A 12,866-nucleotide genomic window follows, 5' to 3' on the forward strand; every position below is an offset into this window, starting at 1 on the left:
ATAATGCAGAATCGCCCATTTCAGAATAATGTATTATATCACTGGATTGTAATAGATGATGCATTAAAGGTGCAGCGTGGATTTGGGGATATCTAGTGGTGAGGTTTCAGATTGCATCCAACTGAATATTATGTTCCATTTCTGCCAATAGATCAAAATCAAATCAGCTAATAGCTTTATTTAAAAAGAATGCAGGACGAATGTATGTTAAGCATTTTTTTTAATGAAAACAAATAAAACAAAGTTACATAAATAAAATGGTAAGGAGAGAAATGTTACATATGCTCAACCTGACAAGTTTGCATTGCATATTTGCATTATAATCATCATAAAAAAACAAGTTCTGAAAATAAATACTGTACATATGAAGTGGACGGAGGTTCTCTGAAGCAGGAAGTGTCACGTTTTAGCACGTATGAGTACGATTGAAAGCTGCTGATCTGAGCCAAAGTCCAAAAGAAATATCAGTCTATTTTTAACTCTGAACTTTTTCTTGTTTCATTGTCAACATCTTGATGATTCAATTTTTTAAGCGATTCACCTGTTTCTATTCAAAATAATATCTGAAAGGTTTAAAAGGTGAAGATGGGTTGAATTGAATCTTTGACTTTCCTTTTTATTGCGTGGAGAAAAAATGAACTTGATGTGTCAACACGGTTCAGACATATTAATAAAAAGTCTGTATAAATATTATTCTTTTTAAATACAGTAAGTGAAAAATGTCAAAAGAAAAAAAACTTGATTTACTGTTTAAAATTTTGAAAGATAAAATTCAATAACCACTGGTGCAAATAACTTTTCAATGAAACAATATTACAGATGTGTTAAAAACAACTCCTGTCTGGCTCAGAGTAGAGCCCTGTCTGTAGCATTTTGGGTGAACTGCTCCTTTAAACACTTTAATTTTTCACTGTTTGCACATCCTCTTGGGTTAATAGAAAATGAGCTTTGGAAGTGATTAAATCCGATGATTCATTCCAAGCATGGAGAGAATACGCACACAGACACACACACAGTTGCTTTCACATGACTTTTGGGGACATTTCATTGACTTGCATTCATTTCCTGGAGACTTACCCTAACCATAACCTAACCTAATCCTAACCTTTACCTTACACTAGACCTAAACCTAAGCCTAAACCTAAACCTAACTTTAAACCAAGTCTTCACCCTAAAATGTAAAGATTTACAATATGGGGACGTGCATTTTGACCCCAAAAGGAAGGTGAGTCCCCACAATGTGACCGTGTGATCAAAATGTGTCCCCACAACACAGGTAAAACACGTCTTCACACACATACACACACACACACGCACACAGACAGACATTCATACATACTCAGTTTTTCGCCAAAAACATTTCGACAGTTTAAACAGAAATGAAAAGTTTATATCCTGTCAACTCGGAAACAAATCAAACAGTGCAACCCTGTTTGTTTCATTTCAGTATTACAACCCCAGTATCAAGACTCGGGCTAGTATCAAGACTCGGACCAGTATCAAGACTCTCAGGCCTGCGTATTGCTGATAAAGAAGCGGAGCGAATAGAAAAGCAGCAGCTGATCTGTACATTATTGCATCTTGATGACATCATCGGACAGAGGAGGAAGTTTAGTTGACGAGTTCAGAGGTTCGTTTTACAAGCATCATCAACATTTGATTTGACACTTTGTCTTCTTTTTACAGTTTGCATGTTGATAAAATTGATTAACGTTACTGCCCCGTGAGACCAAAATACTGCATAGATAAACACACACACACACACACACACACATATTGTCCTTAAACCTGTTTGTTCATTATTGGAAGACTGAGATGCTTCAAGTTCTTCAGGAGGAGGAAGGAAGACAGACAGAAAACATCAACCATTTCTAACCATAGATAATAATTGCCACTCAATCCTAATGGATTGTTCTTGATCTGAAAAGTTTGGCTGGTTTCAAACCCAAAATGTTTAGATGGGGACTTTGTTTTAAGAAATACCAAACAACATTTCTTTTTGCCTGAAAATAACTTTTGTGTACTCTAAACAGTGTTTCTTACTTAGTAAAACAGCTTAGAAATATGTTTTTGTACTTACAAAAACAGCAGCCGTGGAATGGCTGACATATTATGTATTCCTTTTATTTTGAGTCTTAATACAACACTCACAATTACATATTCTATCCAAGAGTTATTGGTCACTAACTGTTCCTCCTGTCCATATTGGCTGTATAGAAACTGTGAACTGTGAACTTGTCCTGTGTCTACTCCAGCCACTTAGATTGAAGCCCTTTCAAAACACTTTCACCCATTTCATCAGTTTCTGTTGAATTATCTGATTGCTGAGCGGAACAAGCGACTCTACCCCCAGGTGGTTCAGTTATTCAAATTGCTGATAGCCAATCAGAGAAGAGCCTTCAGACTGAAGTGGACTCCCTAAAAAAACATCCTGTTACATCATCAGAAGGAGGAACTTTTACACCTCTTCTTTAACTTAAAGGTGTCACGTTTTCTATGGTTTCTCCTGGTTCTGGGAAGCCCTTTCACGACCTTCAAACAACCACCTGATCATTTTAAATTCACTACATAGAAGTCTAAAAATGCAAACAGGAAGGTTCTGCTGGTGCCGCCTACAGGCTGCTGTGTTCATTACTCCCACAATATGAAATCGATGGCGAAGCAAGACAATATGCTGATGTTGAGCAGGGAGATTCAGTTTGTGTGACAAAATAATCTCAACTCAAAGGTCCACTCAAGCTTTTTTTCTGAACTTTCAACCACATCTACACTTCTTTAGCGATTGGATCTAGCTCAGGCCTCATCACATGACCTAAGTCTGATACATGATGAAGGATGATGAAAATCTCCTAATTTAAGACCAAAAGGGAACAGCCAAAACTTTAACAAAACACATGATTAGGATATAGAAATTATTGTTTCATTTATGAGCAAAAAAAAGGGCAGTGTGAGGAAAGTAGGGTAATCAAGATAACCACCCTCTCAGCACAGACATGACAAAACCCATTTTTTTTAAAGTCTCGCTGTTGGCTGCCTTTGAACTTGAATATTCAGTTCAGTGCTTGGGAGGCTGTCTGAACAGACCAATAAATACAAAATACTAAAGAAGACCATCTGCCGTTCGTCCTGATATTTCTAGGTCTATTATCCAATTTTGTCCAGCGTGATTTCTATTTGGTCATCACTTTTGATCAATTAATGCTGTTTTGTTTGGTTATGACTGTTAAATACATGTACATAGACAAATATATCTGTCTTTCCCTTCCATCATAAACTCACTATTTAAACATTTTCCTATTTGAGATATTTTTTAAATTGTATTTTTGCTTGTGCAGATGCCCCTAAGTGCGGTTATGGACCTACAAGTGAGATTTTTTACCATCACAGGGTCGCACAGTGACTCATGATGGAGACGATGGCAGAGACGTAAGTTATTCAGAACTGATTAGGGTTAATGTCGTGACATCTCAGGGCAGCAGCAAGCATTTTTTCGCAATATTGGAGCCATAAAAGCTGGCAAAGTAGTGACACACTTTAAGCCACTTACAGGTGACCTTTTCTTTCATTGAGAAACTCCTTTCCAATCCTCAAAGGTTTCACATTTAAAGACAGCTTGGGTCGCTGATCAGGCATTTGAGCCCTCTAAAGTCTGTCAGTGTCTGGTGGGCTGCATGCATTTATACCCACCTACAGTAGTTAGTCGTTTTCTCTGCTCAGATGTCAACAGTCATAGGTGAGTTTAGCCATATATACTTGTATTGAGATGGGGTGTAAAAATACAAATACACCTCAGCTACAAGAGACTGAATGAATATAACATCATCTGTCTGGTAATGCCGGATCAAAGCCAGTGACAGCATTGACTGGGAAGAGATCAAAGGTCATCGCCAAGGAGTCAGTGAACGGCCAGAGAAAGATCAAGGTGGACTATCAACATCTGAAGTCAGAAGCAGATGCATTTGAAAGTTTAGAGTAAAGGTAGTAAGAAGAGGAATATTTTGTCACACATGTTCATTATTAGCTGTTCGTAGAGCCTTACTAGGAGCAGAGCTAAACGTGTGATGTGTATCTTGAGGGTGGCACTAAAGGAAAGGTAATGAGGCTCTGGACCAATGTTGGCTGGACGGAAAGATCATGCTGTTGTTTGAAAGTCGTGATAAAGCTTAGGGTTAATATTTACAACATACACTGTAAAGTAACTTATCAGAGCTCAGAAAAAATCAACGGGAGAAATGTTTATATGTTCTGTTTCCTCGTGGAGAGTGAGTAAGCTTCATTAAGAAAAGAGTTCCTTTGTTGTGGCAGGCTGTGAAAAGTTCCAGTAATGTGTTAAAAGTCTTAAGAAGTTCCTCGGGTTGAGTAAAAGTTTCTGCTCAGACGCCTTAAAAACTCCAGAAAGTTCTGGTCAGATTCAGTGACAGCAGGAAGGTGAAACCGACGGACTGTTCCCACCAGGCAACAGTCAGGACGAAAGGCCTCTTTCACTGTAAAACCAGGAAGTAGCCGGGTCCAGAGTGTAGAGTGAGTCTGTAACACGCTGGCAGTGGAGAGGACAGCAGGTATAAGCAGTAGTGTGGATATCAGCCGTCTATATATCATTTCAAAGTCTGGTTCCAAACATACAGCAATTGAGTCAACGGTAGGTGAAAACAAACTGTCCTGGATTAACAATCCTGATGTGGCTTTCTGTTAAGGCTTATTGTTTGAGGGTTTTGGGGAGTTTAAATGGAAGGAGTGGACCTGTCAACACTGATTTTTTTTGTCTGGATAAACGATAATTTGAAAGGATAAAGGATAATTCCTCTATTCCACCTTGGTAGGGCTGTAGACACCATTGAGGACACGTGATGTCCGTGGTGATGTTTAGGGTAGTTTGAGAAGGGTTACATGCCATCAATTACACACATAATACACATTTATAGTTTTTTAAAGATAATTTTGTTTTGTTTTTTAGTCTAAATATATTTAGATTTAATTGTTTTTTGGCAAAAAACTGAATGAATTACAGTTGAGGGGAATTATTTTTTTTCACTTTATATTTGGAAGTTGTTATGAAAGATTTATGTCTTCAGTAGAAACCAGTGGGCTTGGAGCTGAGAGCCACAGACATGAAGTCAGAAAAAACTGAGAGACAAATAAATCGTTCTGTTTGGTCTTTTCCTTTGTGGTCTTTTCCTTTGTGGTTGTCAGACGTAGGAGGGTGGGGGAGGGCCACTTTACTCCCCAGGCCCTGATTTGCCATCGCCCCTGGTGTGATCCCATCCCAAGATGGTGTCCGGTTTAATTTCTCTTTCTCAACCTCGCAGTTTGCTTTCTCAAGACGCTGTATTTTAGGAACGAGTTGAGCATTAGCGCAGGGACGACTGAGGGAGGACATTGTGGCATCACAGTCCAGTGTTTATATAACTTGACGACATCTGCAGTAATATTCGTTCACGGTTAGCTCGTCCAGCAAGAGGAAAAAAAGCGTCTGTGTTCGGAGGAAATTTGTCTCCTCCAAACTCTGAGGACCCGACCCAAACAGACCTGAACTGAGTCCACACGTTGTCTTTGTCTTCTTCTTTGTGGTTGGTCTCAACACAAGCTGCATCTTTAGCCTGTGAATCACAGCGATTTATCCAGGAGCGGGTTTCGAGGATTGTTGAGATATTTTTTAGATTCTTGTAAATTCTGGTTCCTTCCGAATCCTAGTTTTGAATTCTTATTTCAATCAAACCAAAATATATTCGAAACAAACCCTATCTTTGTTTTCAGTAGATTCCGGCTGCCTCAAAGAGTAATTTGTCAAACATGATGAGGTACTTTGGGGTTCTTTTTAGTTATAACATCAAAGAAAGAAACAAATATAAATATTCTCTATGATTCCTTGCACATGTTGAATGTTTTACGTATTGGATGTGTTGAATGAGCTGAATCTCTGTCATCAAAATGAAAAAAGATGATTTTTTTTTTAAAATTTTGGGCTGATTCTGTATCTTTTTAACTGTGTTAAAGAGAAAATCCCTTTTTTTTTTAGAACATGTGGAAAACTTTCAGTCTCTGTTCTGTTCTGGTTTGGATAAAATCACCATCGGTTGCTGGGACGTTTCAGACCCGAGGAGAAGATCCAGGCAGGTGAGGGTTCTGTCCTCTCAAGTCTTCTTTTGAAGGAGGTTGTAGGTTTGAGTCCCTGCAGACGTGATCGCAGAGCTGATGTCTCTCCAACAAACTGGAGGTCAGAAGTGAAAGGTAGCCAGGTCCGACTCCCCCCCACCGACGCTGCCATCAGTAGGGTGTGAAGAGGATCGATCCTTGGCTCGCTCTCATTGGTCCAGGAGCTGGACGCAGGAAGGAGGTGGTGAAGAGGGACGAGGAGGTTGGAGGGCGAGGACAGAGAGAGATTGTTGGGGTGAGGCGGGAGGAGGTGGGAGTGAGGAAGGAGGAGGAGAGAGGGGCGGGAGGAAAGGAGATGGTGGAAGTGAGGGAGCAGGGCGGAGGAGCAAAGGGATTAGAGAGGAAGGGCGGAGAGAGGGAGGGCTTCACCAACTCCTTCTGGAGGCAAGGAGAGGAAACAAGGGGAGGAGAGGAGATAAAGGGAGGAGAGGAAACCAAGAGAAGAGAGGCAACAAGGAGAGGAGAGGAGTGGAATGGCAACAAGGAGAGAAGAGATTTTTTGAAAAATTGAGTAAATACAAAATCAAATAAAAGTATTAAACAATTAACCGAGGAGCAAATAAAAATGTCTTGTGAAATCGATTCTTACAGTCCTCAAGTATTGATTTATAGCAGCTTTTATCGATTTTATTGATTTTATTGATCTGCACTACACTCTACTTAATTGACTCAATAAAGCATATGTGAATTTGAATGAGAGAGAGAGAGAGAGAGAGAGAGAGAGAGAGAGAGAGAGAGAGAGAGAGAGAGTGAGTGTGGAGTGTGTGGTAGAGAGACACTTACTGTGAGCGAGCTGTGCTGCTGTTTGTTGTAAGGACTGTATTTGGGTTTGCTGGGTTTTCCTGCCACTCTGTCCTTGTGCCTCCTGCTGGAGATGTGCTGCAACACAAACATTGATATTCTACTAATATATCACATTGGTAAACTATGGCTGTGTCCAAAAATCACTTCCTCTTTACGGTAGCGCACCATATTTACTATGACCTTTTATTTTAATGTCCGAATTCTGAGTGTGTAAATGTGTCCGCAGTATAAGTGCTCTCAAACATTTAACAATGGTAGCTACAATAAAGAGTAGTGTCCATGAAGTAACATGTAGCCTAGTTTCGCTAATCCCACAATGCATTTTATAGATGCAAAAACAACAGTCGACAAAGCAAAGTGATTTATAAGTACAATACCGGGACCCTGAAACTCAGCAGCTAAATGGAATTCAGCCACCATTCATTTGATTATTTACACCTGTGCTTTTCCTACTGTGACATATCAAAAATGCATTCTGTGAAAAAGGCCTAAATCATTTTATCAATTAATGATTTGTTTTTTCATAAATCACTGTATTCAATGTAGTAATGTCCAAACCATTTTTTCTCCAAATTATGACGTATTCTAACTAAACTACTCGTACAATTTATTTTGGCAATACTCAACTTATTTAGGTTTTATGTTAATAAAGCAAATTTGCGAAAGAGAATGATGAGAGAAGACGTTAAGACAGTTTTCCAAAAAAATAAAACATTTAGAGAACAACCAGAATTCAATAATCATTTTAAATCCCGTAAAGAATTCATCAAGTCAAATACAGAAAGATAACACGTTGCTGAAACGTCAGCTTATAAAGTAAAGGCTATGCTGCATATCCGGCAAACTACACTGCTGCTTCATTTTCAAGTTGTTTCACTTGTTTGCTGTCTAATGCAGTGGAACAATCGTCCCCTTAGCTCCACAGCACACACGAAATAAAGCCATTAACTAAAAGCTGAATATTAAGTTAAAGTTTCAATGTTTTAAGCTGCTTTACCATGAGTCTGATCATGAGGAGATTGTTTGTAGATCTGGAGAAGAACAGTGAAAGATTTGCGTTCGTATAAAGTAACGTTGAATGTAAGAATGATGTTTCTACCTGTTTAAGTTGGATCTCGGAGTTGACATGGACGTCACAGATCTGGCAATGGAAGGTTTTGTTCTGCAGGCCGGAGCCCTTCAGCACAGAGCCGCTGACGCTCTTCAGCTTGGCTCCGGTTCGAGGGTAGGCCTTGATTGGGCCGGCACCGCTCCGAGCCTCCAGCATGGTCTTGTGCTTTGAACCTGCAAACAGAACACACGGAAACCAAAGTTCTAATAAACAGGAAACGTGATGACAATCACAAACCCTGTGTACTTTCAATTTTTGCTGCTCCTTTTTCAAATCATCCATCAGTTTTAAGATAGAATTTCTTCCTTCCAGCCCATTACACTGCAGAGAATTGAAATTTGCTGTAATAATCATTATCACGTGGTAACACCAGTGTTGAAAGCTCTCATGACGTATATGAAGCATGGGATTTAGACATCACTCAAGCTCCTACTGAAGAAATAATAAATGGTGTCAGATCAGATATCTTCTCGCTCCTCCTCACCTGCATTATGAGCCTCCAGCTGAGACAGAGAGTTGACAGCAACTTTGCACAGAGAGCAGTACAGCAGCTTCTTGGCCTTCTCCTCCTCGGACTCCACTGAGAGAGGAGCTGATGAAGAGGAGGTGACAGGAGCTGGAGGAGCAGGAAGCTGAGAGGCTTTAGAAGACGGTGGAGAGGAGGAAGAAGTGGAGAAGAGGCCCGGGGCAGGGAGAGCGGTGGGGGGACTGGAGGGAGGAGGCTCGTTCCCTCGTCTGCTAGAGGAGGGGGAGGTGGAGGAAGAAGGGGAGGAGGAGCAGGGGAGGCGGAAGGGTTTGAGAGGAAAGGAGTCGGCCAGACTGACTAAGAGATCTGGAGGGAGGAAAGAGAGGGGGAAGAAATGAAAACACCTTGCGATATACAAACCGTACTCAACATTAACAGTGTTTACATCTGTCTTATTAAAATCAACCTGTGTGCTGATTGGTGCTGCAGTTAGCTGAGACAGGAGGGGCGGGGCAAACAGGACTTGGGATGCTCCCATTGGTTTCTCCAGTGATCGTCTGCTTGGCCTTGGTCTTGTTCTCCTGAGACTTGATTTTCTTGCCGTGACGACTGCCTCTGTAATGAGCTTCTGCCTGAGACTGAAGCAAGAGACAGAAATGTTTTATATTTCTGTTTGTTTCTGCCATCTACAGAAGTCCTGATGTCACTTCTTGTATAGCCACCCTTCCTCTAGCTTTAGAGACTCGGTACAATCTTGAGGGTTTTATTTCACCAGTCTTTCTAAAAACTGTAATATTGCAGTTTTCAGAAAGACTGGTGAAATAAAACCCATTTATTTATAAATGAGTATTCCATAAATGTAGCATTGCACACCTATAACTTTGTTGGACTCATGAAGGAAAGTTTTTTTTTTTTAAGTATAAAAATTGATGCAGCAGAACCAGATCATCTTTTTTATCCTGGCTCCTACATTACCCAGAATGCAACTCAACCATCACAGTGCATTATGCTAGCAGCTGCTAATGTATAGCCTCAAGCAGAGATGAGGAGAGGTCCGGTAACCTCACTTCTTTCTAACTCCACACCTCCCTAATCTGACATTTCATGTCTGCTGTCTAAACAAGAGTAAGAGCAATGGTGCTTTAAACTAAATGCTAATGTCCGCATGCTAACATGCTCACAGTGCTGACATACAAATGTTAAGCGAGTAATTTACCAGGTTTACCATCTTAATTTAGATAGCATCTTAGCATTTGCTAATTAACACTTAACACAAAGTGCAGTTGCTGATAATAATGTTAGTAGTTCTGAAAGTATTAAATAATAAAAAAAATACCTGGTTGCCATAATCTGTTGCATTAACATGAGATTTTCACATAGACTATTATTGAAGTGGACGTAGTCACCCAAAATGTCACCCAAAATGTTACAATTAACTTTCATGAAGTGAAAACAGGGTTAAAGTTCTAAGATGAAAACACAAACAACTCCCAGATCAGACAAAGGTGTTGTCGCGACAAGGTAGCCCCGCCCTAAATCATACCCTGCTGTATGATCTATTGTACTCTAAATGGTCCATTATCTACTATTAACATCATGCTGTATTGAAGAAGACTTAAATCTAGTGATAGAAAAGTAGGGTCATTTTCTTATAGACTTCTATACAATCAGGCTTCTTCTTGCAACCAGTGGAGTCACCCCCTGATGGCCATTAGAAAGAATGGAAGTTCAAGCCACTTTCACATTGACTTTACTTTTCAGACATAGAGGTTGCTGCCTGTTTTTGTCATTATCCAGATAAGATATCCAAATACAGATAGCCTGCTAATACCAGGTGGAGATGGAGTCTTTCATCTGTCTGCGAGCCACTGTGTTGTATATGGACTTGAAATGTGAACCCTGAATTGTGTTTGTGTGAGCAGTTCAGATAAACAGAATAACTCTACACTGTTAAAACATCATCAGTCATGTCACCACGCATTGTAACAATCCCAGAGTGACAGAGACAGTACACTGAAACAAACCTCCAGGTTAACAGTGTCCTCATGTGACTGTCTGGAAGCTCTATGATTCAGCTTTTTATTCAGTTTATTAGACTGAGTTAATGCTGTCCTTTTACTCCTCTCCTTGTCTCCTCTCCTCAACAGTGATTCCTATTTTCATGTTCACTCATGCTAATTTTAACAGCTCATAAATTAGTCACGTTTGACTGGCGTGTCACCAACGATGCAACTTGCACCTCTTAGCAGTCACTGTGTGAATGAGTTGAGTGTCATTTAAACTGCACTGTAATAATATAGATGGCAGGGGTTACACCTGATTATACTAACCTGCTGTTTTGCAGGAATGCCTGACAGGATAATCCAGTATACAAAAACAAAAAAGCCTCAAAAATATCAGTCTCATCTAAATCAAACATCATAAGGAAATCTTTTTTTTCTTAGAAGTGCAAATAAAAATGTTAATTGTGTCCTCAGGAAATCTCCTCAAAGGACGAGTCCAACATCAACTACTGACAGTTAATCTGTGCATTTAGACAAGGAGGGTCATTAGCCTAGTTTAACAGAAACTGGTTGCAGGAGGAAACTGTTGTGAGAAAATACACTGCAAATGTTGGTCATTTAGCAAGGATTTACAGCTAGCTATGCTAATATTAGCTAAAAGGTAAATAATAATTTTAGAGCCTACTATTTGTTATATATTATATTCTTCTCTTCAATACCGTTTTCATTTTTTCCCTAAAAAACACAGATTTAAGTTGCTAATGATATAACATTTATAAGCAAGTGATAACTTTATCTTTTCGCAAACATGTGAACTAAAGTAAACAAGCAACCAAGGAATATAGAGAAGCACCAGGAACCGGGAATCCCAGGAATTTGATTGAGGTATAACTTCAGCTTCAGTCAAAACATATATATATTTTAAGCAGTACTAATTGGTTTATGCCTAGAACGTAACTAGTTTTTCCTGTTTTCATGATATCATATTTGTTGGGATGGACGTGCATTCCCGGGACTCCCATTTAAACCCTAGTGTCCAGGTTGTATTTACAGCTAAGCAAAAAGACTAGAAGCTGGGGAGAATTGCTTGTCTCTTGTTCTTTCAAAAGTAAAAAAAAAGAGAAAATAAACTGTGAATTTGGTAATTTTCAACATCATAACACTCTGTGAGGTCCTGGTGGGACTATCATGATCTCTTGCTATTTTCACAATAATGAAATAAAAGAATGAGGGCAACATAACATAAGCTAGCAAGCTAATTTTGGAGCACACTTTATGTTCAACACTGTTTTCAGTTCTTTCAATCCTGCACTGAGTTTGGTTGCTAATGAGAGCTGACATTTTAGCAATCACCTTTCTGTATGTCTTCTGCAAATTTAGATGAGATGATTGATATTTTCATCTCAAAGCATCCAGTGCGAGATCCAGGATATTTAGCCTAGCTTAGCACAACTAGAAGCAGAGGGGACACTGCTAACCCTAACTTCAAATATGTCTGATTTACATGTAGTATGTTGTTTTATCAGCAGGTTTAGAAATAGGAATGTGAAATTGTTGACCAAAAACCACTGGGCGCAGTGACTGCATCTCAAAACGTCTGTCCATTGTTTGGAGTAGGCAGGACAACAGCATGTAAATCAGATAGCTTTGAATTACTCGTTGGAGGGTGTATATTTTTTGCTTCTCTCCCTTCCAGTCTTTGTGCTAAGAAAGGCTAAACAGGTCCGGGATGAAACACCCGATGTTCTCATCTGACTCTGTGGAAGACAGAAAATAAGAGGGTTTTCTAGAAATGTCAGACTAGTCTTTTAAATGTGCTTCAGACATTTAGATCGCAGCATGACGAGAATGCAGATGTGCAGATGCAGACATGACAGGGAGATGATCATAGAAGAATACAGTAATCAAAATGACTGGAAGGGTGTGAAGAATCAGATTTAGTAAACAGGTTAAACACAAATAGAAAAACAAACATTGACACTTACATCAGAGTTAAACCTTAGCTGGCAGACGTTGCATGAGATGACCTGTTTCCTCTTGGGCACCAAACTAACACCAAAGGTGTGGTTGATGACGGCCTTCTGTACAGGGTCCATCTGCGGGGTTACACACAGAGGTCAGAGGTCAGCAGCCTGCTTGGCAGAACAGTGATGACAGAGTGATGTTGACAGAGTGACAGGTCTCTTTATCACAATCAGTCTGTACCGCCTTCAGCTACAGCACCCTGTCACTGTTACTGTCCCTCACACACACACACACACACACACGCACGCACACGCACGCACACACACACACACACACACACACACACACACACACACACACACAC

General features: G+C 39.9%; 1 protein-coding gene across 3 annotated transcripts in view; it reads right to left on the reverse strand.

The window, feature by feature from the left end:
• Positions 1-216: 216 nt before the first annotated feature.
• The window catches only part of znf385b (zinc finger protein 385B), a 50,976-nt gene continuing 38,326 nt past the window's right edge, over positions 217-12,866 (reverse strand). For 2 of the 3 annotated variants that reach the window (XM_031870185.1, XM_031870187.1), the window contains 6 exons: positions 12,523-12,633; positions 9,001-9,172; positions 8,553-8,900; positions 8,057-8,241; positions 6,937-7,032; positions 217-6,531 (listed from right to left, as the gene is read on the reverse strand). In XM_031870185.1, coding sequence (XP_031726045.1) covers positions 6,265-6,531; positions 6,937-7,032; positions 8,057-8,241; positions 8,553-8,900; positions 9,001-9,172; positions 12,523-12,633 — 1,179 coding nt within the window. In that variant the 3' untranslated portion in view covers positions 217-6,264. The remainder of the gene's footprint in view (positions 6,532-6,936; positions 7,033-8,056; positions 8,242-8,552; positions 8,901-9,000; positions 9,173-12,522; positions 12,634-12,866) is intronic. The other variant, XM_031870186.1, reaches the window with a different exon arrangement.

The sequence above is a fragment of the Anarrhichthys ocellatus genome, unplaced genomic scaffold (assembly GCF_004355925.1).
Source record: "Anarrhichthys ocellatus isolate YVR2014 unplaced genomic scaffold, GSC_Weel_1.0 scaffold51, whole genome shotgun sequence".
Taxonomy (NCBI): domain Eukaryota; kingdom Metazoa; phylum Chordata; class Actinopteri; order Perciformes; family Anarhichadidae; genus Anarrhichthys; species Anarrhichthys ocellatus.